The sequence below is a fragment of the Drosophila ficusphila genome, unplaced genomic scaffold (genome assembly GCF_018152265.1).
Source record: "Drosophila ficusphila isolate 14025-0441.05 unplaced genomic scaffold, ASM1815226v1 contig_414, whole genome shotgun sequence".
Taxonomy (NCBI): Eukaryota; Metazoa; Arthropoda; class Insecta; order Diptera; family Drosophilidae; genus Drosophila; species Drosophila ficusphila.
In genome coordinates, this window is record NW_025064328.1 from 12,436,517 (window position 1) to 12,461,713 (window position 25,197).

General features: G+C 41.4%; 7 protein-coding genes across 7 annotated transcripts; 6 read left to right on the plus strand and 1 right to left on the minus strand.

The window, feature by feature from the left end:
• Positions 1 to 379: 379 nt before the first annotated feature.
• LOC108096574 (putative inorganic phosphate cotransporter) lies at positions 380 to 2,864 on the plus strand. Its single transcript, XM_017198271.1, has 4 exons — positions 380 to 478; positions 1,028 to 1,164; positions 1,220 to 2,305; positions 2,484 to 2,864. Exons 1-4 carry the CDS (start codon positions 457 to 459, stop codon positions 2,778 to 2,780), a joined length of 1,542 nt encoding a protein of 513 aa, XP_017053760.1. The 5' UTR covers positions 380 to 456; the 3' UTR covers positions 2,781 to 2,864.
• Positions 2,865 to 3,720: 856 nt separating this feature from the next.
• On the plus strand, positions 3,721 to 6,348 carry LOC108096525 (putative inorganic phosphate cotransporter). The gene is made up of 4 exons (XM_017198207.1): positions 3,721 to 3,802; positions 4,471 to 4,607; positions 4,663 to 5,754; positions 5,881 to 6,348. Exons 1-4 carry the CDS (start codon positions 3,781 to 3,783, stop codon positions 6,163 to 6,165), a joined length of 1,536 nt encoding a protein of 511 aa, XP_017053696.1. The 5' UTR covers positions 3,721 to 3,780; the 3' UTR covers positions 6,166 to 6,348.
• Positions 6,349 to 7,047: 699 nt separating this feature from the next.
• Positions 7,048 to 9,009, plus strand: LOC108096504 (putative inorganic phosphate cotransporter). Its single transcript, XM_017198114.1, has 4 exons — positions 7,048 to 7,100; positions 7,439 to 7,575; positions 7,644 to 8,717; positions 8,788 to 9,009. The coding sequence occupies exons 1-4, from the start codon at positions 7,079 to 7,081 to the stop codon at positions 9,007 to 9,009; spliced, it is 1,455 nt and encodes a 484-aa protein (XP_017053603.1). The 5' UTR covers positions 7,048 to 7,078.
• Positions 9,010 to 9,502: 493 nt separating this feature from the next.
• Positions 9,503 to 11,390, plus strand: LOC108096572 (putative inorganic phosphate cotransporter). The gene is made up of 4 exons (XM_017198269.1): positions 9,503 to 9,579; positions 9,797 to 9,933; positions 9,988 to 11,061; positions 11,130 to 11,390. The coding sequence occupies exons 1-4, from the start codon at positions 9,558 to 9,560 to the stop codon at positions 11,367 to 11,369; spliced, it is 1,473 nt and encodes a 490-aa protein (XP_017053758.1). The 5' UTR covers positions 9,503 to 9,557; the 3' UTR covers positions 11,370 to 11,390.
• A 1,385-nt stretch (positions 11,391 to 12,775) lies between these two features.
• On the plus strand, positions 12,776 to 14,915 carry LOC108096544 (putative inorganic phosphate cotransporter). The gene is made up of 3 exons (XM_017198231.1): positions 12,776 to 13,016; positions 13,082 to 14,155; positions 14,258 to 14,915. The coding sequence occupies exons 1-3, from the start codon at positions 12,858 to 12,860 to the stop codon at positions 14,516 to 14,518; spliced, it is 1,494 nt and encodes a 497-aa protein (XP_017053720.1). The 5' UTR covers positions 12,776 to 12,857; the 3' UTR covers positions 14,519 to 14,915.
• Positions 14,916 to 16,917: 2,002 nt separating this feature from the next.
• On the plus strand, positions 16,918 to 18,666 carry LOC108096861 (putative inorganic phosphate cotransporter). The gene is made up of 4 exons (XM_017198785.1): positions 16,918 to 16,960; positions 17,021 to 17,566; positions 17,652 to 18,316; positions 18,406 to 18,666. Exons 1-4 carry the CDS (start codon positions 16,927 to 16,929, stop codon positions 18,616 to 18,618), a joined length of 1,458 nt encoding a protein of 485 aa, XP_017054274.1. The 5' UTR covers positions 16,918 to 16,926; the 3' UTR covers positions 18,619 to 18,666.
• LOC108096860 (spatacsin) lies at positions 18,616 to 24,778 on the minus strand. The gene is made up of 6 exons (XM_017198784.2): positions 23,576 to 24,778; positions 21,849 to 23,321; positions 20,314 to 21,786; positions 19,184 to 20,241; positions 18,967 to 19,128; positions 18,616 to 18,910 (listed from the first exon to the last, which is right to left on the minus strand). The coding sequence occupies exons 1-6, from the start codon at positions 24,638 to 24,640 to the stop codon at positions 18,691 to 18,693; spliced, it is 5,451 nt and encodes a 1,816-aa protein (XP_017054273.2). The 5' UTR covers positions 24,641 to 24,778; the 3' UTR covers positions 18,616 to 18,690.
• Positions 24,779 to 25,197: the final 419 nt, after the last annotated feature.

Genomic DNA, 25,197 nt, shown 5'->3' on the forward strand with positions numbered 1-25,197 from the left:
TCCAATAAAGTACAAGTAAATAGAAGGGATTTCGCTCATTAGGGAGAAGGGTTTTTATGGAAAATTTAAAGGATATGTTACTCTCGGAAAGGTATCTCTATTTTAGAGTTCAATGATTGCTTTTAAAGTCTTTTTTTTAACCGTATCCGGATTACATGCGCCTTAGCACTTTAAAAGCCATTCGATGTCGGCATGTCCGCTTATCCGCAGTGTTCCGCTATCAATCTGCTTTACCATCGAGTACATACCTTCGGTTCTATTGTCGCTTTTTACCTTATCAATATCGGGTTTTGAAGTGCCCCGATTTCATATTCATAATAACGCCGGTTTTACCTGCTGACGGTTTCGACTGACTCTTCAATTTTATGAAAGGTGTAAAGCGAACTGGCTGAATTTGAATAGTTGAGTTTCATTTAAATCTTTAAAGTGTGTGGTGCTCATAAAATCAGTGCGGATATGACAACCGAAATTAATACGGGTTAGTTAAGTGTCCTTGAAGGATGAATTTCTTACACAAGGAAAACTATAGGAATTTTGCAATAATTATGCAATTTAATTAAAATCAAAGAAAGGCTTCCAACTGCTTCAATAATAAAAAAGTTTTAAAATACTTTTTTACAAATCAAATATTTAAATTGTTTTATATTTGAATATTAATTAACTTTTTTTGGTTCCTTAAACTTGTTATTGACCGTTTTAAAGTGATACCATTACTAAGTGTTCAAAGTTGCGTAAGGAATTGCGTAAAGATTTTAGCAACCTTTCTTGTAGCATACTTTTTTTACAACTTTGTTAACAACTCACTTTAAACCAATTAATTAGGTTAATTGATTAATTACATAATCAATTTGAAGAAGAGTGAAATCTATTCCTTAAGTGGCTTCTTAACAGCTGATTAACTTTTATGTATAAAGTATATACATAAGCAGCAAAAGCAGCCAATAGGAATGCTTTATTATGGATTAGGAATCCAAGATAGTCAAACCCACTTAAGTGTGTTTTTTATGGGATTTTTCCAATCGAACAGGTCCCGTGATTGGCCAACGACATGTGCAGGCCTTTTTGCTCTTTCTTTCCATTGTGGTTAACTTCATGACCAAATTCAATGCTGGAGTGGCAGTTGTGGCGATGACGAATGCGGAGAATACCAATCCGAATTTTCCAGTAAGTTCTGAGATTTATCTTGTGGAACTCATTAAAATATTTTGAATTTAAATAGGAGTACGACTGGGATGAAATGGAGAGGTCTTACATCCTGTCCAGCTTCTTTTGGGGCTATATACTGACCCAATTCCTGGGCGGATGGCTGTGCAGACGGTATGGAGCCAGGCTAACCATGTTTGTGTCCACCTTTGGACAGGCCATTCTGGCTGTACTGCCTCCTTGGTTCGTTTCCTGGGGAGGATGGCAGGCCTACTGTGGCATCCGGATGGCGATGGGACTTTTCCAGGGATTCCTCTTTCCCTGCATCCACGCCCACTTGGCCAACTGGTGTCCGGTGAATGAGAGAAATCGGTTGGGAGCCCTGGCCAATACGGGAATCGATTGCGGAACCCTGGTTGCCATGTTTGCCAGTGGATTGCTGGCTGCCTCAAGTGTCGGCTGGCCCGGAATCTTTTATGTGTCCTGTGGAGTAGGAATTTTCTGGTGCATCCTTTGGTTGATTTTTGGAGCAAATACCCCAAGGGAATCCAAATTCATCAGCGAAGCGGAACTGAACTACATTGAGACTTCAATTCACTCCAGTCACAAACTGGAGGAGACAATACCCGCAAAACGAATTCCAGTCCCTTGGAAGGCCATTTGGACTTCAGTTCCTTTCTGGGCTTTTATGATCGCGAAATGCGCTCAGTCGTGGGGATTTTCGACTCTCCAGACCGAGATGCCCGCCTACATGAATGGAGTTCTGCTGATGGACATGAAGAAAAATGCCCTCTACTCCGCTCTACCATATCTCACATCCTGGATAATGGCATTTGTCTACCTGATCATAGCGGATATCCTGCTGACCAGGAACATTATGTCCATTACTGGCATTCGCAAGACTGTCAACTCGATTGCCTACTTTGTTCCCGCTTTGGCACTGATTGGCGTTGGCTTCTTGGACAGCACCCAAAAGACCCTGGCAGTTGTACTTATGTGTGCCAATGTGGGAATCAATGCTGGTTCTACAATTGGGATGACGATTAACACCATCGACTTGTCTCCAAATCATGCTGGTATTTTGATGGGAATCGCGAATACGGCCTCGAATGTTATTCCCATTGTGACTCCAGTACTCGTGGGAATTATCGTGAAAGATGAAGTGAGTATACCTAAACTATAAAATAAACTATAAAATAGTAAAATAGTAAATAGGTAGTAAAATTCGTACCAAACAAAAACGTATCAAAGAAATATTATTTACTACTATTTCTGATTCTCCTTAAGTATGTTCTATATGACTCACTATCAAAACATATTCCCAATCTTATTTTTAACAGCACGATCGCGAGCAGTGGCAAGTTGTCTTTATCATATCTGCTGTCGTTTTTTTTGTGGGCAACATAATCTACGTTGTTTTCGGTCAGATGGTTAATCAGCCTTGGGATGCACCTGATTTCTTGGATAAAGAACGATCCTCCAATCTTCAAGAGGAGGGAAACTCCAAAGCTCTGGAAGCGGAACTAAACAAAAAGTTAGAGGAACCAAAACCGAAAGCTATTGAAGCTGGCTTAGAAAACAATGAAAGCAAAGATATTGATGTAAGTGAGGACATTTCCAGAAATAATGAAATTTGAGATCATCAAAATGTTATTATCCATAACTCGAAAATACCTTTTAATTTTACTCACGGCTGGACCTTTTATAAAATAAGCTAAAAATAAGTTACAAAATAAAGTATATATATTCCCAAAGATTCATTTAAAATGTAAATAATTTTGTTTATTACGATCCTATTCAAATATGTTTGTTGTGTACTGAATTTGAATGAAGTTTTCGATGGCAAGTAATTTGTCATTAAAAGTAATCAATATTATAAACTAAATGTTGCTTAGTTTTTTCTCTCAGTGTATTTAAGAGTACTTTAATCGGTTGCCCAGTCCAATAAAGTACAAGTATATCGGAAGGTTTCCGATTAGCCGCTCGTGCCCGGCGCCCTAATAAAATGTATTGAACAACTTTCGCTATCTTTTGAGGTGCTTCACACTTTATCTTTCGAAAGTTTTGGGGCACGGGCTTTCCGGCAAAAGTCTTAAGGATCCAATGGGTAACCATGGTGAAGATAATTGGCATTGGTCACCGATAAGATTAAACTTGACCAGTTGCCACTGAAGAGGATCAACATATAGGTTTTTGATAATGATTTTGATGAACAGCCGTCGCCAAAGGAAAATCAATGACGTCTTCAAAGATAGTAAACCATTGCGAGGGGGCCTTTCCCTTTCCATTTTCATTATCGCATCCGGATTACAAGCGCCGTTCCACCTTGAAAGCCATTCTCCCGATTTAATCAGCAGTCCGGCGTTCTTTCTGTCTAAATAGTAGAGCTCTTATCTCCCCGCTTTACAAGTGGGAACCCTCGGCTCCATTGTTGCCTTTCCCCTTATCAGTATCGTGTTTGTGAAGTGCCCTGATTTGGTGTCCATTAGGCGGGTATCACTTCAAAACTGTCGGCGGTGCCCGATTAGCTCCCCAATAAAATGGAAGGTGTAAAGCGAGCTAATTGCAACTTCGGGTTTGAGTTTTATTTCGATCTTTAGCGGGTGCGGTACTAAATCAAGTGGTGGTTAAGAAAAGATGACGGCGGAAACAAATACGGGTTAGTAGAAGGTCCTTAGGGGATCTTACTTACTTATGGTCAAGTTAAACAAAAAATCACATTTATAAGAGCATTGGTATCCTTGTGAATAAAATATGTCCTTGGTACTTTTAAAATGTTTCTTTTCTTGAATATGAAAAAAAATATGTTTAACTTAATTTTATTTTATTTACGAACCTGGCCAAATAAACTTTGATGAAAAACTAAGACCTTCCTATAAAATTGCTATAAATAAATGTAAAAGTGTTGAAAACTGTGAATTTTATAAAGCTTACAGATCATGGATCGTGCTTATGTTAAATATAATAAAAAAAATAAAACTAAAATGTATGTGAAATTTTTAAAATTGCAATTCTCCAAAAAAAATATTTAAATTAGGATTAGAATCTTTTTCATTGCTTCGTGGCAATATTTTCTAGTTTAATCCATTTTAATGAAAACCTCTTAGTCTGATTGGCAGTCTCAAAATTACTTTATCAAATCATAAAGAAACTGAAACGTATGATTTAAGTGGTTTCTTTGCTCTTGAGAAATACCAGTATATTGGGTAAGCTAAAAAACCATATGCCATTTGCCATTTGATAAGGTTTTATTTTAGTCTAAGAAAATTTAAAATGGGGAGCTCCAGACCTCTTAAGTGATTTACTTATGGGATTTGTTTCTTATAGGTCCGATGATTGGCCAGCGCCATTTGCAGGCCTTTCTGCTCTTTTCCTCGATTGTGGTCAACTACATGGCCAAGTTTAATGCTGGAGTTGCAGTCGTGGCGATGACAAATGCCGAGAGTGCGAATCCGGATTATCCAGTAAGTTAAAGGATTCATTTTTGGAACTTTTGTAATTATATTTGATTTTTTTTAGGAGTACGATTGGAACGAAATGGAACGGTCTTACATCCTGTCTAGCTTCTTTTGGGGTTATATATTGACGCAGTTTTTGGGAGGATGGCTGTGCAGACGATATGGAGCTCGGATCACCATGTTTATTTCAACCATTGGATCAGCATTGTTGGCCCTGCTTCCACCCTGGTGTGTTTCCTGGGGAGGATGGCAGGCATACTGTGCCATTCGGATGGCGATGGGACTCTTCCAGGGATTCCTCTTTCCCTGCATCCACGCCCACTTGGCCAACTGGTGTCCGGTGAATGAGAGAAATAGATTGGGAGCCCTGGCCAACACGGGAATCGACTGTGGAACTCTAGTGGCAATGTTCGCCAGTGGATTGCTGGCAGCTTCAAGTGCTGGTTGGCCAGGAATCTTCTATGTGTCCTGTGCAGTGGGTGTCTTCTGGTGTATCCTCTGGTTGATTTTCGGAGCAAACACCCCCAGGGAATCCAAGTTCATTAGCGAAGCGGAACTGAACTACATTAAGAATTCCATTAACTCCTCCCACAAGGCGGAGAAATCTGAAGAAAAGGAAATGGACAGAATACCGGTACCCTGGAAGGCCATTTGGACATCGGTGCCTTTCTGGGCATTGATGTTCACCAGGTGCTGCCAGGCGTGGGGATACAGCACCCTCCAAACCGAGATGCCCGCCTACATGAATGGAGTTCTGCTGATGGACATGAAGAAAAATGCCCTCTACTCCGCTCTTCCATATCTCACGTCCTGGATAATGGCCTTTGTTTACCTGATCATAGCGGATATCCTGCTGACCAAGAACATTATGTCCATCACTGGCATTCGCAAAGGCGTGAATTCGATAGCCTTTTTCATTCCGGCCTTGGCTCTGATTGGAGTCAGCTTCTTGGATAGCCAACAAAAAACCCTGGCTGTTGTACTTATGTGTGCCAATGTGGGAATCAATGCTGGTTCTACAATCGGAAGCACCATCAACACAATTGATTTGTCTCCGAATCATGCTGGCATTCTCATGGGAATTATAAACACGGCTGCTAATGTTGTTCCTATTTTAACGCCTCTTCTTGTGGGAATTATCGTCAAGGATGATGTAAGTATCAGTAATAAATTCATCAAAATTTGTATTTATTTATTAATTGTTCATGATAATTTCCTATCTAAAAAGTATTAATTTAAACCTTCAAGTAATGATTTCCTGTTATTTTTTCTTTTGCAGCACAATCGCGAGCAGTGGCAAATTGTGTTTATCATTTCCGCTGTCATTTTCATTGCTGGCAACATAATCTATTTAGCCTTCGGTCAAATGGTTAACCAACCTTGGGATGCACCCGATTTTCTAAATAAGCAACAATCCTCCAATCTTCAAGAGGAGGGAAATGCCAAGGCTCTAGAAGCAAAGCTAAGTGAAAAGTTTGAGGGATCCAATACAAAAGAAAAGGAAGCTGTTTTGGAGAACCTTGGATCCCAAAATGATGACGTTAACAAAGAAAACCTAAGCTAAAACGAAATTTTAAATCCCGTGAAAATCCAAAGTCCATCACTCGAAAACCCCTAAAAATGTTACTCGCGGCTGGTCCGTAATATAATATAAGAAGTTTTCTTTAGTTAAGTTTAAATAAGTGAAATGTATTCCCAATGACTAATCTAAGATGTAAATAATAAAACCTTTATTTTAATAACTGTACGACCTTGTTAAACAACCTTTCCAAATCTGATACGTCATCATGTCAATTTATTATTAATGAAACGGCTTACTACACGAAGCATTGGAAATACTGATCGTAAATAAGCAATCATTTGACATGTGTGTCATGTGGGAAAAAGATTGATTGTTCTTTCAATTAGTTTGACATGTGTTTTAACTACTAGCAAATTGAAACTTGATAAGGAAAGGGTATTGTGACGAGAGATAATATTACCGAACACTCGAAAATTGTTGTGACCTTTGAGTTGTTTTGCTTTTAGATAACTTGTGGGCTCGTCAAGATTGTAAAGATACCATCTTATCAGCAAACTAAAAACATTATTACCTTAGGTCAGTTTATTAAAATGATTAAAAACTCTAAACATGATTACCGGTTAATTTGGGCTTTAATACTTAGACTTTTAGGGTTTTCTTATCTGCAAATTGGATTAACCCCCCTTGGAACAATTACCAACATTCCTATTTTCGCTTGTTTATGATTCTAATCGCGTGCCAAGTTTCTTGATGTCAAGATATGAAATCTTTGTGTGAATACTCACGAATTAAAGCCTTATCACAGGATAATCTGAAATTGATTAACAGTTCGAAGTCGATTAGCAGCTCGTACGATTAAAATCGTGTTGGCTTGTGGTATTTTTACGGTTTTCTCGGGTTTAGTTTGTGTCTAATTTCGGACACTAAAGGTTATATTTTCGTTGGCACTTTAAGGATGGCAGTTGAAATAAATAAAGGTAAGGAAAAGTGTGTATTATGCAAGAAAATAAAAAGAATACTTTGTAGATATGAAAACAAAATAAGAGAAAAATGTGTTAACTAGAGTAACTAAAGAAATGCAAATGCAAAAAGAAATTTATATTATATAACCTTGCAGTTATACATATGTGAACTATGAAAGCAATAAGGTGTACTGCAGAGTATAGCAGTATATTAGTAAGTACTGTATAGTTAAAGGTTATAATAATAAATAAAATAATTAATAATTAACAATGCAACATCGTGAAATATTTAATTAATTTCTATTTTAGAAGTGTTCAAAAACAAAGATAAATAACTTATTTTTTGATTACAGGTCCCCTACTGGGAATGCGACACGTTCAGACACTTCTGATTTTTCTCAACATAACATGTCTCTATATTGGTCGCCTAAATGTTGGAGTTTCTGTGGTCGCAATGACAAATGCGGAGTCTACTAATCCAAATTTTCCAGTAAGACTTTTCATTTAACCAATAATCATTAAATCTTAATCTTTTAAATTACATATTTTTTATCCTAGGAATATGATTGGAGTTTGGCGCAGAAATCGTACATAATATCCAGCTTCTTTTGGGGATACGTCTTTACCCAGTTCTTGGGTGGATATCTCTGCAAACGTTATGGAGCGAAAAGTGTTATGTTCTGGGGATCATTTGCATCCGCCGTTTCTAGCGCATTGACACCACTCTTCATCGGCTTTGGTGGTTGGCAGGCTTATTGTGGAATTCGTGTCCTGATGGGCTTTGCTCAAGGATTGATATTTCCCTGCATTCATCAGCACTTGGCACGATGGTCGCCTCCAGCGGAAAGGAATCGCTTGGGAGCCCTAAGTCACACGGGAATCGAATGTGGCAACGTGTGCGCCATGTTCCTGAGTGGAATGATAGCCAAGAGTTCCATTGGCTGGCCAGGAATATCCTATGTCTCCGCGGGAGTTGCCTTCGTCTGGTGTATTTTCTGGTTCATTTTTGCGGCCAACAATGCAGTGGAAAGTCGCTTTATAGGCGAAACAGAACTTCACTATATTGAATCGTCTTTAAAACACAACGAGGACTATCACAAGACTGTGATTCCCATTCCCTGGAAAGCAATTTTAACCTCGGCTCCATTTTTGGCTCTTTTGGTGGCGCGGAGCGCAGAATCATGGGGTCTGAGTACTCTTCAGGCACAAATACCAACCTACATGAACGGGGTTCTTGGCATGGACATGAAAAGCAATGCATTCTTTTCGGCGCTACCATTTTTGGCCATGTGGTTAATGTCGTACGTTTATCTGATTGCCGCCGATGTTCTGCTTGCCGGTAACAGATTAAGTCTGACTGCACTGAGAAAAACGTTCAACTCACTGGCTTTCTGGATTCCTTGTGTTACCTTGATTGGAATCGGATTTCTGGACCAGGAACAGAAGAATTTGGCCATCGCCTTGATGACCATCAGTGTGGGTGTGAATAGTGGTGCTACGATCGGAACCTCACTAAATACCATTGATTTATCACCAAATCATGCCAGTATCCTTATGGGAATCGTGAATACAGCTGCGAATGTAGTTCCTATAGTAACTCCTTTGATTGTCGGTATCATCGTTGAGGAAGATGTAAGTATCTTATAATAAATTTTTAATTAATTATTATTTTTTACTTAACTTCTTCTAATACTTTTTTCAGTCAAATCGCTCTGAGTGGCAGATCGTTTTTATAATCGCTTCAGTGATCTTTCTTTTTGGCAACTTGGTTTTTATAATCTTTGGATCCGCTGTTTCTCAGCCCTGGGATGCGGAGGACTTTTTAAAATCGAAAGAACCTGAACTAGCTATAAAACCAACTATTCTTGAAGCAGCAAAAAATGATGATGAATTGGCTAAAGATACTTTGCAATCGGTGGATTGATATCATGGCATTTTTGTTTAACTTAATTAATAGTTTATAGTATAAGTACTTTACTAATTAAAATTGTTTTAACCATATGATATAGTGACCCGTTTATATATTTTTATACCCCGACATTTTAATAAAAAAGTGCATTTATAAAGGATTATATTACCGCATTTTCCAAATCCAAAAGTTGGTCATATTTTCCTTTATATAAGTTGATAAGAATATGGACCCTTTAATTGTCTCAAATTGTAACGTGCAGGTTTTGTAATAGCTTATGCATTTCAATTTAAAACCCATTTGTAATATAAAGCCAAGCCCCCTTTATTTTAAAATTCTTTTTTTTTAGGTTCGCGTGATCAGCAGGAAGTTACTAAAATTCGCCCGTGGTTTGACCTTATCGAACGATTATCAGATTAGTAAATATTGCTTATCGCCCTATGCGATTTGGATTTAAAACAGCTCTAGGTCACGCTAGCTCTCACTTCAAGTCCTACAGTGCTACGGATCGGTTGATTAAAGTATCGGATTTCGAATTAAAATTTCTGTTAATCAAATCAAAGATGACGGCAGAGATTAACAAAGGTGCGTGCGTATCAAGGGAAAATCCTTCTGGTTTTTCATATTTAGACATTGCACTCCGCACAACAAAAGCGATTCGCACGCCAATCAAGTGGCTATAAATCACTTTAATTATGGCGCCGATAACGAAGTCTCAAGAGTCATTCAGATTTATTTGACCGTCGACTTGCAGGCAGGAAGTACTTTTGATAATGGAAGAGTATTTTACTTGTGTTTTCAGGACCCGTGGTGGGAATGCGACATGTCCAGGCGTTCCTGATCTTCCTCAACATAACCACCATGTTCATAGGTCGACTCAATGTGGGAGTGTGTGTGGTTGCGTTGACCAATGCGGAAACCACAAACCCAGACTTTCCGGTAAGAACGAGTTTGTTATCAAAGTAACCTTGCTAATTTTGTGTTTCCCCAAAGGAATATGACTGGACGGAGGCGCAGAAATCGTATATACTCTCCAGTTTCTTTTGGGGTTACATCTTTACCCAGTTTCTGGGAGGATATCTGTGCAAAAGATTTGGAGTGAAGAGTGTCATGTTCTGGGGAGTCTTTGGTTCTGGAGTTTGCAGTGCCTTGACACCACTCTTCATTGGATTTGGCGAGTGGCAGGCCTACTGTGGAATTCGAGTGATAATGGGATTGTTTCAAGGATTGGTCTTCCCCTGCATTCACCAGCATTTGGCCAAATGGTCACCGCCAACGGAGAGAAATCGATTAGGAGGTCTTAGCCACACTGGAATCGAGTGTGGCAATGTGAGTGCCATGTTCTTGAGCGGAATGATAGCCAAGAGCTCGATGGGATGGCCTGGAGTATCGTATGTCTCCTCCGGAATCGCCTTCCTGTGGTGCGCACTGTGGTTCATCTTCGCAGCCGACAATCCCACTGAATCTCGCTTCATTGGAGAAGCTGAACTCCATTATATCGAGTCTTCCCTGAAGCACAGTGAAAACTATCACAAGAAGGTTGTTGCCATACCTTGGAAGGCCATTTGGACCTCGGCTCCTTTCCTGGCACTTCTTGTAGTCCGATGCAGTGAAAACTGGGGATTGAGTACTCTGCAGGCTGAAATTCCATCTTATATGAATGGAGTCCTCGATATGGACATGAAAAGCAATGCTTTCTTCTCAGCACTTCCCTTTTTGGCCATGTGGTGCATGGCATATGTTTATTTAATCACTGCGGATATCCTTCTGAACAAAAACCTGGTTACCTTGGCGGTTTTGAGGAAAACTTACAACTCGATAGCTTTCTTTATTCCCGCTGTCACTTTGGTTGGCATTGGATTCCTGAGCAAGGAACAGAAGAACTATGCGATTGCTCTGATGACCATAAGTGTGGGTGTGAATAGTGGTCAGACCATTGGAAGTGTTTTGAATACCATTGATCTATCGGAAAATCATGCTAGCATTCTAATGGGAATTGTAAACACAGCGGCGAACTTTGTTCCCATTGCCACTCCTTTGGTGGTTGGATGGGTTGTAGAGGATAATGTAAGTATAATCTACTATATATTTTTACTGGGTACTTAAACCAACATTTTGTTAACCTTTTCTTCTAGACTGATCGCACAGAATGGCAGATCATATTCATCATCGCCTCTGTCTTCTTTTTTGTGGGCAACTTGATCTATTTGATCTGGGGCAAGATGGAAACTCAACCATGGAATGCCGAGGACTATCTCCAAGTCAAAGATCAGGAGCTTGGCAAGGAATTAGCCAGTAATGACGCGCCGAAGAAGAATTTGTCCTTACAAATCAATGAAAAAACCAAAGATGATTCCAACGCGACTAGCGGATAAAAAATCCATTTAGTTTTTAAGCCCGAAATTAAATAGACTGGACTGGATTTAAGATTTAATTTAAATTCTCATATAACAAATAAATAACTAGTTCTTTAAATTTTTTAACTTTTGTGTGTTACCTACCTAATTAAATTAATTTAATTGCATTCTTATATTAAGCTTTCAGATTAGTAGAAACCTTTCTTATCAGCTCCATTGATATTTTTTTACTACCTTTAAGAGGTTCCACTAATTTACATTTTCCCTGTATTTATTCTGGTTGAGTATTTAACAAATGTGGTGCAAAGTGGTTTGAAGTGTCGGAAATGACACTCGTTCTTAAGGATCTGATAAGGATGGCTTAAGAGCTGTTTAGATTAGGGTAAGTCTGCAATATATTGCCCAATAATATAAATGCTTGGTTGCTGTAACGGATTTCTAAGTGGTTGTAGTCAGACTAATTAGAATCCTAAATATAGGTATGATTTTCTATCCCTTATTCTTCTATCTTAATGCCATTTAAAGCTTCTGCCATTTGGTTACGATAATTTAGAACCCGAGGAAGCTTTAGAATTCCTTAGAAGATAATGTAAGCTCTAATGCTAATCTAAATTGGAGTCCATTGAGCTTTGGCTCATAACATTTTGAGTGGTGGGGGAATCACTCGAGATTTGAAAATGGTTTAGATTAGAGTTTCTTTGATTTAATAAAATTCAATATGTTGATAGGGACAGTATAAATACTTTGGCCATTTGGCCAGGTACATTATCGATTAGTTTATTATTTATTTAACTGGTAGCATCGCTTATCAGGCGCGTTCCATTGTTTCGACGAGATTAGGGCCATAAAGAATAATTTTGAAAAGCAACAAAAACAAATTGAATAAAATCATTCATTTATGGCTGTTCTTGTTGATTGAAGTGGCAGCTAGAGTTAGCCTCTTTCCGCTGTCCGTTTAGAGCTTTCAGCGGATCGGATTTATTTTCACTACGGTTCACTGGATTTGCCGAGCAAAAACTTTCAGTTGATAAACGGGCCATAAATCTTTTGGGCAAATAAACACGTCTCTGGCAAATGGGGTGTTTTCAGCTACCACTTTGTGTAAATCCATCAATATTTACTGATACAACGTAGGAACATATGCATATGCTTTCCCAACCCAACGATGGAGGCTAGTACAATGGTTTGGATACGTCAGTCGGCTTCTGGATCGAGGAGTTGCGTCAAAGATCCGTCGATCTTGTTTGTCGCCGAACCATCTCTTTCTTGGGGACTCACCTGCGTATCCCCTTGCAAATAATACGAGGGTAAATGATATCGCCGTTCGTTCTGGCCGAGGCAACCAAAGCTTTCCGCTGTCGTATAAATGTTGGCAATACAATGGCGGTTGGGCTTAGAACCATTCCACCAATCTAACAGTGCAGACCTCGGGTTAAGTGAATAGAAAAAGGTGTTCCTAGTGGACTGACTGACTTCCCGGTTTTTTGTTCGTACTTTTCTGCAAACATGACCCATAAACCATCGAAGGGCCCTCGTCTGGGCGTTCGGCATTTGCAGTCGTTTCTGCTCTTTTTGGGCTTGACTGTAATGCACATTGCGCGCTTAAATGTGAGCGTGGCCATTGTGGCCATGACCAATGCGGCTACCACGAATCCCAATTTCCCGGTAAGTTTTTAGTGATCTTTTGCGCCGTAAAACTCAGCTGACGTGGCTCTCCTTTCCTCCACCAGGAATACGAATGGAATGAGAAGCAGAAGTCGTACATCCTCTCCAGCTTCTACTGGGGTTACATCCTCACGCTTTGTCCTGGCAGCTTCCTGTGTCGCCGTTATGGCGCCAAAGTGGTTCTATTTGTGGCCAGTTGTGGCACCGCTGTTTTCAGCCTGATGACGCCGTGGTGCATCTCCTGGGGTGGATGGCAAGTATTCTGCGCCATTCGGATTCTCCAAGGATTATTCCAGGGTGTGATCTTTCCCTGCGTCACCGAACATTTGGCCATGTGGTCGCCTCCAGAGGAGAGGAATCGCCTTGGTGCCTTTAGTTACACGGGCACAGATTGCGGCACAGTTTTGGCCATGTTCATAAGTGGCATGATTGCCAAGGGAGCGATGGGCTGGCCAGGAATATCCTATGTTTCTGGTTCTCTCTGCGCTGCTTGGTGCTTCCTCTGGTTGATCTTCGCCTCCAACAATGCCACGGAATCCAGATTTATTGGCGAAGCCGAATGCAAGTATATTGAATCCTCGCTGGAACACAACGAAGACTTCCACGATCGCACGATACCAATTCCTTGGAAGGCAATCTGGACTTCGGTGCCTTTTGTGGCTCTCCTGATAACTCGTTGTGCGGAAACCTACGGATTGAGCACTTTGCAGGCTGAGATTCCCTCCTACATGAACGGAGTGCTCAACATGGAGATCCAGAGCAATGCGGTCTTCTCATCGCTGCCATTTTTGGCCATGTGGCTGTTGTCCTATGTCTATTTGGTGGCTGCCGATGTCCTGCTCAAGAAGAAATTCCTTTCTCTTACTGCCGTACGAAAGGTGTTCAACACGATATCTTTTTGGATCCCAGCAGCTGCTCTAATTGGCATTGGATTCCTTGGTGAGGAGAACAAGAACCTGGCCATCGTTCTGATGACTGTTTCGGTGGGCGTTAATAGTGGCGCAACAATTGGCAGTTCCCTGAACTCGATCGATCTGTCGCCCAATCACGCTGGTATTTTGATTGGCCTGAGTAATACGGTGGCGAACGTTATTCCCATCCTCACACCACTGATTGCCGGAGAGATCGTAACCGATAAGGTGAGTCAGCCCTCGAAAAGAAAAAAACACAAGAAAAAACTCAAAAAAATGAGGAAAAACCCGAGCAGAAAAACAATAACAAGTATTTCCCAATTTCAACAGCACAATCGCGGGCAATGGCAGATCGTTTTTGGACTGGCAGCCGTCATTTTCTTTGTGGGCAACGTTGTCTTCATCATTTGGGGAACCGCCAAGGCGCAACCATGGGATGCAGATGACTATCTCAGGCCCAAGGACATGGAATCCGCGAAGGAGAAGGATAAGGAGAAGTCTCCTCCCCACGAAGTTGCCCCACCAATCGATCCTGTTTTGGAGCAGCAAATCAGTTGGCCGGAGAGGTATACGGCAAAAGCCATCGAGTGATTTGTGGCGGAAGTCGTCCGCCCATAACAATTGCTTTTGTTAATCAGTATTAACCATAAGTAGGCTGTAATTTATATTTATTCTATTTATAAGGCGTGACCGTTGCGCCGAGGCTTAAGTAAATTATTATTTTTCAATCGAATCGCTTTGTTCTTGTTACCAATCGCTCGTGATTTCGGCACTCGAATCGAGGAAGAGCCCGATCGCCCGACGCAATCTAATCTGTTAATTTATCTTATAAATGTATATAAGTACCCATATTTATATTGGATTGGGGGCTCATGCGACCAATTGTCAATCGCTGGAGCTAGAGAGTTGAGTGCTTTGCACCGCCCAGCTAGATGGGTTCAAAAACATTTGCCACAGCTGTTTGTGAATTTATATAAAAATTGTGATACTAGAAATAATAAACTGTTTACTTGTTTCTCTGCTCGTTGTACTTTTTTTTCTATTTGAACTTGCTGCTCGTGGCTGGGAATGCGATTTCTGTTGATTGCGATCTATTCTGTTGATATTTTTTCCAAGACCAACTCTCTTTTGCGTTGCTCAATAACCAATTTTGGCAAAGGATCTAGTTGTTTTTCGTACAGATTTATGGTAAGTTTCACATTATTTACTACTTACCTCGGATCTGCGTCATCATGTTTTTTTAAGTAGGTATATTTACACACGTGAGGTTGGTTAGAAAGTGAATCTCAATTGTTCAGTTGTTCAAAGCTTTGAGATCTGTTTGCTCTAAAGTTTTTTCCACAACCTTTAACAAATACAAACTACTTTAAGTCAACCTTACTCTGTGAGGATGTCTAGAGAGTAAATCTCAAGTGGCAAGCTGTTCAAACCTTTGGGACCTGTATGCTATATAATCTTTACTTCCTACAAACTATTATTAGTTCACCACTGAAAGTATAACGATCTGTGGAATTGTTAGAAAGTAAATCTCGAGTGTCAAGCTGTGCAAACCTATATGATCTGTATGTCATATTATCTTTACTACCTTTAAACTATTATAAGTCCACCACTGAAAGTATTACGATCTAAGGCTAATTAAAGAACGAGGGATTTCCGTCTGAGACCAGCCTACTTCTGAATTGAGTAAGGTCCCTCTGAGTTATCTTATCAGCTGCTAATACAGCAGTAATTATCGCTTAACGATCGTTTGATAAAAAGGCAGTCTAATGCCCGGAACAAAAGTGATTGTAATTAGCTCTGGCTATTGATACAAAGTGCCGGTTTGACTGCCGGCGTTATATTTACTCTCTGATAAGAACTTATTGCCTATGGCTACTGCAGAACAATTCTCCCCGTCATTGTTATTGTTTGGTTTCATACTCAATTTTTAGCCCCCACGAGACGGTGACTTATGGGGCCAGGAAACAAAAGCGGAATTGCCACCCACTTCGCTTAAAAAATGGCAATAAACCAAAAAGATTAAAATGTAATACTGCTTATGAGAAAGCATTTCTCAAAAAAATTAAGTGTTAAGTGCAACAGTTAAGTGTTACATTCTGAAATGATTTGTTATCTACGTAAATCTTTGGGATGTAAGAGTAGCAGATTTTAGAGACTTATTCCATTTTATTTTAATAACAGAAAACATTAATTTTAGCTTTTAATAATGTAATGTTAAAACTGAAAACCTTAATTTTTATAGCTAAAGCTATATATCTGAAAAGCTAAATAAAAGAACACTTAAAAAAATAATTAAAAAATTTCAATTATTTTTGATGTAATTGTACCTATATATAGATTTTAAATGTCCACCTAAATGACTGCGCAGTGCTTAAAATATTATTCTTATTTATTTTTTTTTTTTGCCCTGATCAGGCGTAAAGTATGCTATGCTTACAAAATAAAAGCCGCGAAATCCGTCTTTTTATTTTAAATTTAAGTAAATGATTACAAATGATTATGATTATAGGTACCTACATTCTTATTTAATTTTGTATTTTACAAAACTTACTTTTATAGCTAAATAATTAGCTCTTTTTTTTCATTCATATAGACTTTACACTTTAAAGATTTTTAAAAATATATATTATTATTTTTATTATTTTTTATTATAAAAAAATATTTTCCGAGAAGGAGAAAAATATTCTATTTTTTTTAAAGATATTGTCAAAAATCACTTTTTTATGTACTTTAAAGTGTAGTGTGCCATGTTGTTACATTAGTGTCCCCGGGAACCTGGATTCACTTTCAACGCAATCTTATTCAGAATAATTATATATGTAGAACTCAATTGTTAACAACGGCACGCGTAAGCTTGATTATAGGCCTGATTTCGATTTTGGCAGTTAAACTAGTTTTGCAACAAAGTTGGATTGCAGCTTGTTATTTACTAGCTTCGCCGATCTGTAGATTGCCAGTTGGAATATTCAAGGCAGTTGAAAGAGTCGCTGCGCTTCGCAATGACGATAACGTCGTTTAACTTGGTTGCCAAAGGTGAGCTCTTAACTTCGATGCACTTGGCAAGTTCGCTGTCAAAGTCTTTTGTTCTCGCAGGTCCCAAATGGGGCGTTCGCCACTTGCAAGTGTTGTTCCTTTTCTCATGTGCCACACTAATTGTGGCACAGAGGTTTAATATGAGTGTGGCCATTGTGGCCTTTACAAATGCCAAAAGCAGCAACCCAAACTATCCGGAATATAAATTAACGGAAAAGCAGAAATCGTATATTCTGAGTAGTACCTTTTGGGGATCCTGTTGCACTCACCTCATGAGTGGCTATCTGTCGAGTCGTTTTGGAGCCAAGGTGCTGCTGCTGGCCATAATGTTCCTCACCGCTCTGCTCAGCATTGCCACGCCCTTCGTTTTGGCATGGGGCGGCTGGCAGCTGCTCTTCTGGGTGCGTTTGGTTCAAGGACTCGCGATGGGTGGCATGTGGCCTTGTCTGTACACCCACTTGGCCAAGTGGTGCCCCAAGAAGGAGGCGAATCGATTGGGTGGTGTAATGACCACTGGATTGGATTGTGGAACAATACTCGGATTTGCTTTAAGTGGACTCTTATCTGCGTCTTCACTTGGCTGGCCCAGTGCCTTCTATGTACCAGGTGAATTTTTTATACTTAAATCTTAAATTTAATACATCAGATAATAAAGTTCTATAAAAATTGAATTCATTAACTTTTGTTTCAGGATACCTAGGTATCGTATGGTGCCTTCTTTTTATGCGTTACGGAGCCAATAGCCCATCCGAATCGAGTCTTATTTCACTGGCGGAGCAAAAGCATATTCAACTGGCACTGGAGCAGAACAAAGAGGTTCGGGGTGAGAGTCCTCCAGTGCCATGGCTAAAGATCCTCACCTCTCGTCCTTTTGTTGTCCTGGCTTTTTGTAAGATGAGTCAGGCCTGCAGCTTCTACACGTTGATGCAACAGATTCCGCGCTACATTCACGGTATCTTTAACTACAACATTTTGATAAATTCTTTGCTCTCCGCTCTGCCCTTCGTAGTCATGCTGATGTCATCCTACGGATTTATATTCTTGACTGAATATTTGACCCGACATCGCGACATATCCTTGTCGGTTCTGCGAAAGTGCATTAACTCGTTTGCATCATGGACAACGGCAGTTGCCCTGGTGATTCTTTCCTACGTCAGCGATCGAAATGTGGTGGGCAGTATGCTCTGTCTGGTGATAGCAACTGCTTCGATTTCTGGACAAGCTATTGGCAGTTCCCTCAACCACGTGGACTTGTCGCCCAATTTCGCTGGTCTGCTTTTTGGAATCAGTAGCACATTAACGTCTGCGGCAGGAGTGATATCACCCATCATAATTGGACTGGCGGTTACCAATGAGGTGAGTAACTTGAAGCCTAATTTGGAAGGTAATTAAAAGGATGCTCATAAGTTTTTAACAATATCAACGTATTAATTATATAATTTTAGTCCGACAACACACAATGGCGTTCCGTTTTCCTTGGCATCTCTGTGATTTTGTTCCTTGGCAACTTATTCTACGTGATCTTCGGTAAAATGACTGTTCAACCATGGAATGAACCCCAATCCAAAGATACTCAAACTGAAGCATCACCAAAAACCGGAGCACCAGCAGCTTTATCCGAAGAAACCATATCCACTGAGAGATTCAACTATTTGTAAATGTATATTTTTAATAAGGTATTCAGTGCTAATGTTGTATAAAAACAGTTTAAAATCACAATGGTATATATGTCACGTGTCCCCAGCAGAGTGGAATTCGCTGCGACCGAAGTTTGTATCTCGCAGATAGTAAACTGCAGAATCGTTGATCAGGGACATCACGATAGACTTGAGCCCCAAAATGGAAGCCAACTTATATTTAAGAATCACTGATTTGATCAGTTCTACCAGCTGAGCCAGCGACTCCTCCTGTTTTGAATTCGGCGTATTACTTTGGCAGTGCAGCAAGTAACTAAGAAAATAAAGGATTATTGTTAATAAGGTTAATTAAATACCTTAGATTCTTACCCCTTGACTACTTGTTCAATAACATCATCATTGATGCGCTGATGGCATAGATATTCTTGTAGATAGTTGGTTACCTGAAGCACAACAAATTGGGATAAGATAGCCTCGCTCCAGTTTATATCATAACCGTAAGCGCGACCCAAAATTAAAGTTTGTGGGACACTGAAATGATAAGCAATATAATCTTTCGTTTTGTTTTATTATACAATAATAATACCTCAGATGGTTGTTAACCAATTCCCTAAACTGTTCCCTCGATCGAACTCCAATGACGCTCACACACAAATGATTGATGGTATTTCCATGCCGTTTTTCCAATGCCTTGTTGCAGAGATCCAGCTGCATGGCCATCAACTCCGCCCGGGAAACACTTTGCTGGGCCAGCAGAAGCTTATTGTCCAACAGATAGTTCTCCGTGGCATGTGTATAGTTCTCCAAAGCCTGTTGCAAAAGTGTTTGTACCTCCGGGGAGCATTTTAGTTTATTGGATTGCTCGGCAGTTGTTTGGATTTTGTTAACTATCTCCTGGGCTTCCTCGGTCCACATCTCCGCCAACTCCTTGTACATAAGAAAGTGCAAGGCAGCCAGGCGGAGCAACTCCTTTCCATTCTTTGGTTGATATTCTCTTAAATAGCTGAGAATGGCCTGTCGAAGTCCACTCTTTTGATCTTCATCGAATTGTCCCAATAAGGACTCAAATTGTTCGTTTTCAATTAGTGAATCGAAGCAGTAGAACATCTCGCGGTAGCGTGCTATTCCAATCAGCATTCGGACAATAAGCGACCAGGATTTGCCCTGAGCCAATTTCCCATTGAGGGCTTTAGCTTTCTGAAGAACACTAACAATGCCTTCCATGGAGCACTCGTGCACAAAACATAAGTGCGCTTTGATCAACAGCTCTACGTAGATTTGATTCTGCTTTTTATGTGAGAGCACCTGCGGAATTCCTGAAAGTGTTCCCGTGGGAGAAGGCGTGGGTAATCCGTAGAGTGTTATAATCTTAGAGAGATTCTCGAAGGCTTTGGTCTCCTCGAATGCCTTGCCCTCTTGGTAGCGACGGTATGCTTTTAGGGCATCACAGTATTCCAGCAGACAATTGCCCAGCATTGTTGAGTTAGGAGCCAAGTCCAGGAATAAATGGAAGTCACGATCGATGCTGTGACCCCAGAGATCAGCATTCCGTAAAGCATTTCTTGGCTGCTCCCTGGCATGAAAGATGTAGAAACGGGGACGCACAATGCAGGTGGTCAGCTCCAGGGCTAAACACTCAGCAATCTGTAAAAATTAATTAGGGAATAAAGACTGATTCGTATTTTAACAAAAAGAAGTTTAAGGTTTATAACTCACTTCTTTTGGTGTCATCCTCGTAGATATTTGTATATCACTGACCACAAGCAGTCGCTGCAGACAATCCTCGGCTGCGGCGCTCTTCAAGAGGATAGCAGCATCTTTGGTGCGCAGAACATCCAGATACTCCTTATCCAGATACATTGCTGCCCTATAGGCCAAAACAATACGTCTACCCAACTCCACGCCATATTTCAACTTCGATCCAATGCCCAGCAAGGTGTCCAGAGTCTGTTGCTTCTCCTTGGAAGGAATCTCTTCGAACTCCAATGCCACACTATCCGAACAACTATCAGAGAGATCACTGTCCCACCGATTCAACACATTTTGGTTTAGAGTAATACGATTAAACTTTGGAAACGCACTCTTCTCGATTTCACCGAGCAGCTGGCGTTCCTTGCTGGAGAGATTACTAATGCTGGTCATGCCCTCGGCCAATGCCATTGCAAAAACAATGAATCGAAGGTCGTTCGGCCGGAATTCAAAAAGTTCTTGAAGACGCAGAGCCTCCACAATGTCTCCTTCGTCCAAAAGCGTGTTTAACAAAGTATTAAGTCTAGTTTCCATCTCTGAAGTGAGTTGTGTTTTATCAGATATGCTTAGGTCATCAATCCCAGCCAGTTCCTTGAGTTCTGAGAAGGATTTGTAGAGAACGCAGCGCTCTTGAACCATGATTTGCTCATAGTACTCTGAATGGTAAATGGTAAGCTGGGAGAGTTTGTCCTCCGGCAGCTGCAAGTAGCACAGAACCATGTCGTACTCAATCTGATCGCGATCAAAAGATTCGTTTGGGAACAAGTGGTGCTGCTTGATCACGCCCAGCGTACTCTGGAGCAGCTCATATCGCCGGAGACCCACTTGACCAACAGAGGAGGCTGCCTGAAGCAAAAAGTTAACCAGAATGGCGGGAGCCAAAGCATGCTGGTGGATCTCCTTCTCGTACTCCTGATGGGGTCTTAGTTCGCCGGCTTCCAGCTCAGCCATCCATTTGCCATAGACAATATCACTTAAAGGCAGCTGCAGCAAGGTTGCCAATTGAAGGGCTTCCTCATAAGCTCTAGCTTCGGTGAGGGCATCCACCAGGCGTCTGTACTCGGAGCTATCTCTCCTTACCAGCTGCTCCAGATCAATGGACAACTCCCGCAGCCAGGTGGCTGCTACTCCGAAAACTTTATGCAGCAGACAAAAATCCAACAAGTCGCATATATCGCCCACATCCGAGCGACAGATGCAGTCAAGGAATCGCTGCTGCTGCAAAATGCAGTCGAAATTGGATTGCAGTTGGATTAGCAGCAAGCCAACGGAGCGCTGCATCACTTGCTTCTGGGGTAGCGAGCCACAGAGCGGCAGAGTGACTGTACCTTGACTCCAGCTAAAAAAAAACTGGCGCAGCTCCACAATCGTGGAATCGCTAAAGTCCTCCTGATGAGCTGTCAGCTGAAGGAAACGGCAAAGATGTGTGAATTTGCATTCCTGAAATTGAAATAGATTTCTTATTTAATCTAGCTATTATTATGTTTGTTTTAAAAACTCACCGGCTGAAAGATTTCCAAGCTGTGAAGAAGGGCATTCACATGCCCACCAGCCACTGCTCCTCGGATGACAGACCACACCCATTCTGATCGCTTCTCTTCGCGCACTTTTGATGCCTCCTGCAGCTGCTCGCTCCACTGACCGCTGGCCACCGAGAGCCAGACAATCCAGCACCAATCGCGGTTCTGTTCGCTGAGTGTGACAGCCAGCACAGCCAAGACAGGCAGTTCCTGACGGATGCAGTGCCTCAAGAGATTTATGCTACTGCAGTGCGGAGCGTTTCCAGCCATCATCTCCAGAAACTTTGCTGTGGTGGGAATGATCTCCTCTGGCAAACTATTGGTGCTGCACAAAATTATAGCAAACAGATCCTGTCGAGCACTGTGGGTTATCAGAGTGCACAGGGATTGATCTGCATTCCTCTGAAGCTGATGCATGCTGCTATCCTGATTTGAACTGTGCGAGGAGTTGGTCATCGTCTCCTGAGATGAGTTGGTTTGGGTCTCACCGCTACGACGAGGTTGTCTTTGAAAGCTCCTTTTATGCTGGCGATCGCCAGCGGATTCGTAACTTAAGGCGCGTAACATATGCACACCAAGTGGAGAGGACTTAAAGTGCGGCAAGAGCTTCTTTAGTTCACTCAAAGGAAGATCAAAGTATTGAAAGATGAGCAGCAGCTTCCACCAGTCGTTTTTGGAAGCGTAGTATTCGAGCAAAGCCACTGGAAGTTTACCAGGAGTATCCCTGACCGCCAGACGCATCAGTGATTGATATAGTTCCAATGGAAATTCCTTGGGATTCTCCTCCAGTTGTTGAACCAATTCCCGGTCCCAGTCAGCCAGTAATTCCGAGTAACTTTGTCCTTTCTTGCGCTTTGGCAGCTTTCTTTGCAGCAGGAGAAAGCTTCTCAGTGGTTGGGTATCGAATCCCAGCATCTCGCAACAGGCCACACAATGGGTAACCAGCTCCTCATCCCCGGCGTGCTGTAGTGCCATTTGGGTGACCGTTTCACAGGCGTGGAAGAGCTGTGTCTTTGTGATCTGACCATAAAGCTGAAGTTGCTCCGTTATCAGATAATACACTGCGTAGGCACTTCGCTGCTGCTTCAAGTAATGGGTGTAATTTAATTGGGATTTTCTTGCGTAACGCTGGCAGAGACGCGCATTCGAAAAGCTGACCAGTTCTCCATGTCCTGCGGTGGCCAGGAGTGGAAGGTTCACCTGCTTAAACTTCAGGAAAAGATCGTGAGCCGTGGGTATGCCGGAATTACTGGATGCGGGTCCGTGATCAAACCGAGCTATCAGCGATTGTAGATAGCGCACCCGACCCAAGTTGGTTGAAGTAAGGAAACCCTCTAGAGATCGCACAGTTGGCTCCTGACCCAGAAAGTCGTAGAAGGTGAGCAACGGGTGTCCTTCGAAGGAGTCAGCGCTATCGTGAGTTTTCTCTAAGTACGTCTGAACGCTCTTGGAAATCTAAAAGAAACGGTAAAAGAAAATTTATAAATGACTTTCTATATTTAGATATTATTTATATGTTAAATTAATAACTTGGCTTTATGTATATTGTATATTAATATTGTTATTCAAACCTTTTTAAAAAAAGTTTGATTTTTAACAAACGATGACGCATAATGAACCAAGGTTTATTACAATTACAATTACATCACCTTTTTTGTTATTCTAAATACAGGAAACTTTTAAAAATGAACTTTGTTTTCTTGACTCACCAACTCAAATCCCTCGTTCTCAGCTAAAGAGTTGGTTTTCAGATCTACAATTAGATTGATTAGGGCCTCCTGGTGAGGCTCACTGCCAGCCAGCGCTTCCAGTGACGCAACTGGTACACATTCCATCAGGAGCAGTGAGTGGTGACCACGATCCAGGAGATACTTGGCCAGAGGCTGACGGCTGATGAGATCAGCATGCTTTCCCAGACACTCCATGGTACAAAGTCTACGCAGCAGAGTTGGAATATCACCGGATTCATCCGGGAAAAAGTGTCCCGCACGGGCGAAGAAGTTTCGCAGCACTTCACTGGGCTGCTTAAGATTCTCCAGGGCGTATTCGTACATGGCGTCATCTATTTGCCATGCGGCAAAGCCCTGCTCCAGGGGAGAAAGCGTTGCCTGCTCCTCCACATCGATACTCTCCTGGCACCAGCACCAGCGTTGGAGTTTCTCCTGCTGGTCACTATTTACCAGATGCTGCCAGACCACTTCCTTGGAAAGAGATCCCAGCAGAGATTCATTGCCATTGGCAAAATATAGATCGACGAGAAGCAATTGCAGAGCCTTTTCCGGTAGAGTCATCAAGGCTTCGATGTGGACACGAGGCAGCCACGCCCGGTGCTTCTCCATCAGGTCGGGACACTCCCGAACTTGCTTGACCAAGGACCAATGGTAGGCCAACACTGGCTCCTCCTGCTCATACATCAACGGCTCCCGGTTACGCAGGTGATCCAGGATGAACTCGCTCAACTCCTCATCCTGGCACTCCGAGGCGAACTGGAAGAAGAAGCACTTGACATCCCGGTCCACGTTCCGGATCACATCCTCCGCTTTGCAGACAAGTCTCTCGGAGAGCAGCCGCTGCACATATTCATGCACCACGTCGTAGAAAAAGTGACGGTACTCCGGAATGGGGATCATCCGCTTCTTGGCCCCGTACTCAATGCACAGGTCGATGTGCTCGCCCTTGGTCGCCACCTCCTTGATGATGGCCACCTCGTTGATTGCCCTCCAGCTCTTGAAGATCTTCTCGCGGGCCTGGGCCTGCGCCTGGGCGGAATGCATCGTGTTGGGCGGAGTTCTTGGAATTTTTGGAATGTTCTGCGGGCCTTTTCACATCTCTTTGTTTCGCCTCCTAATGGGCAAACAATGCAATCAACAGTTGATAATAGCGAAAAACAGCTGTAACTGCTTCTTCTTCTACGGAACCTTATCTGCGCTTTAACTAGTTCCACAGTGGGCTCTGGAAGGTATGAACTACCGGGACTCATGCCATAACAACTTTTGTTATGAAAAGTATCTAAGAGCAGTATTTCATTATTAGTAAACTAAAAAAACATTACGTTTCTGTGATAAATCTAAGAACGGAAAATAATAAATGCAGTGAAAGAACAAATTTAAAAAAATACGTATTTTTCTGGGTACAGTGGCGAACTGATCTCAGTGGCCTATCTAAGATAAGATATTCCAAATACGATTCAAGTTACTAGACATAGTTTAGTTATATTTTTTTAATTAAAAATCTTATGATCTAATTGAAAGTGAATAACGGTTAAGTTATCTTGCTTTAGTTAATTGCTGGTGCATTTGCAATATTTGGTGTGAACACATTCAAGCTTGGC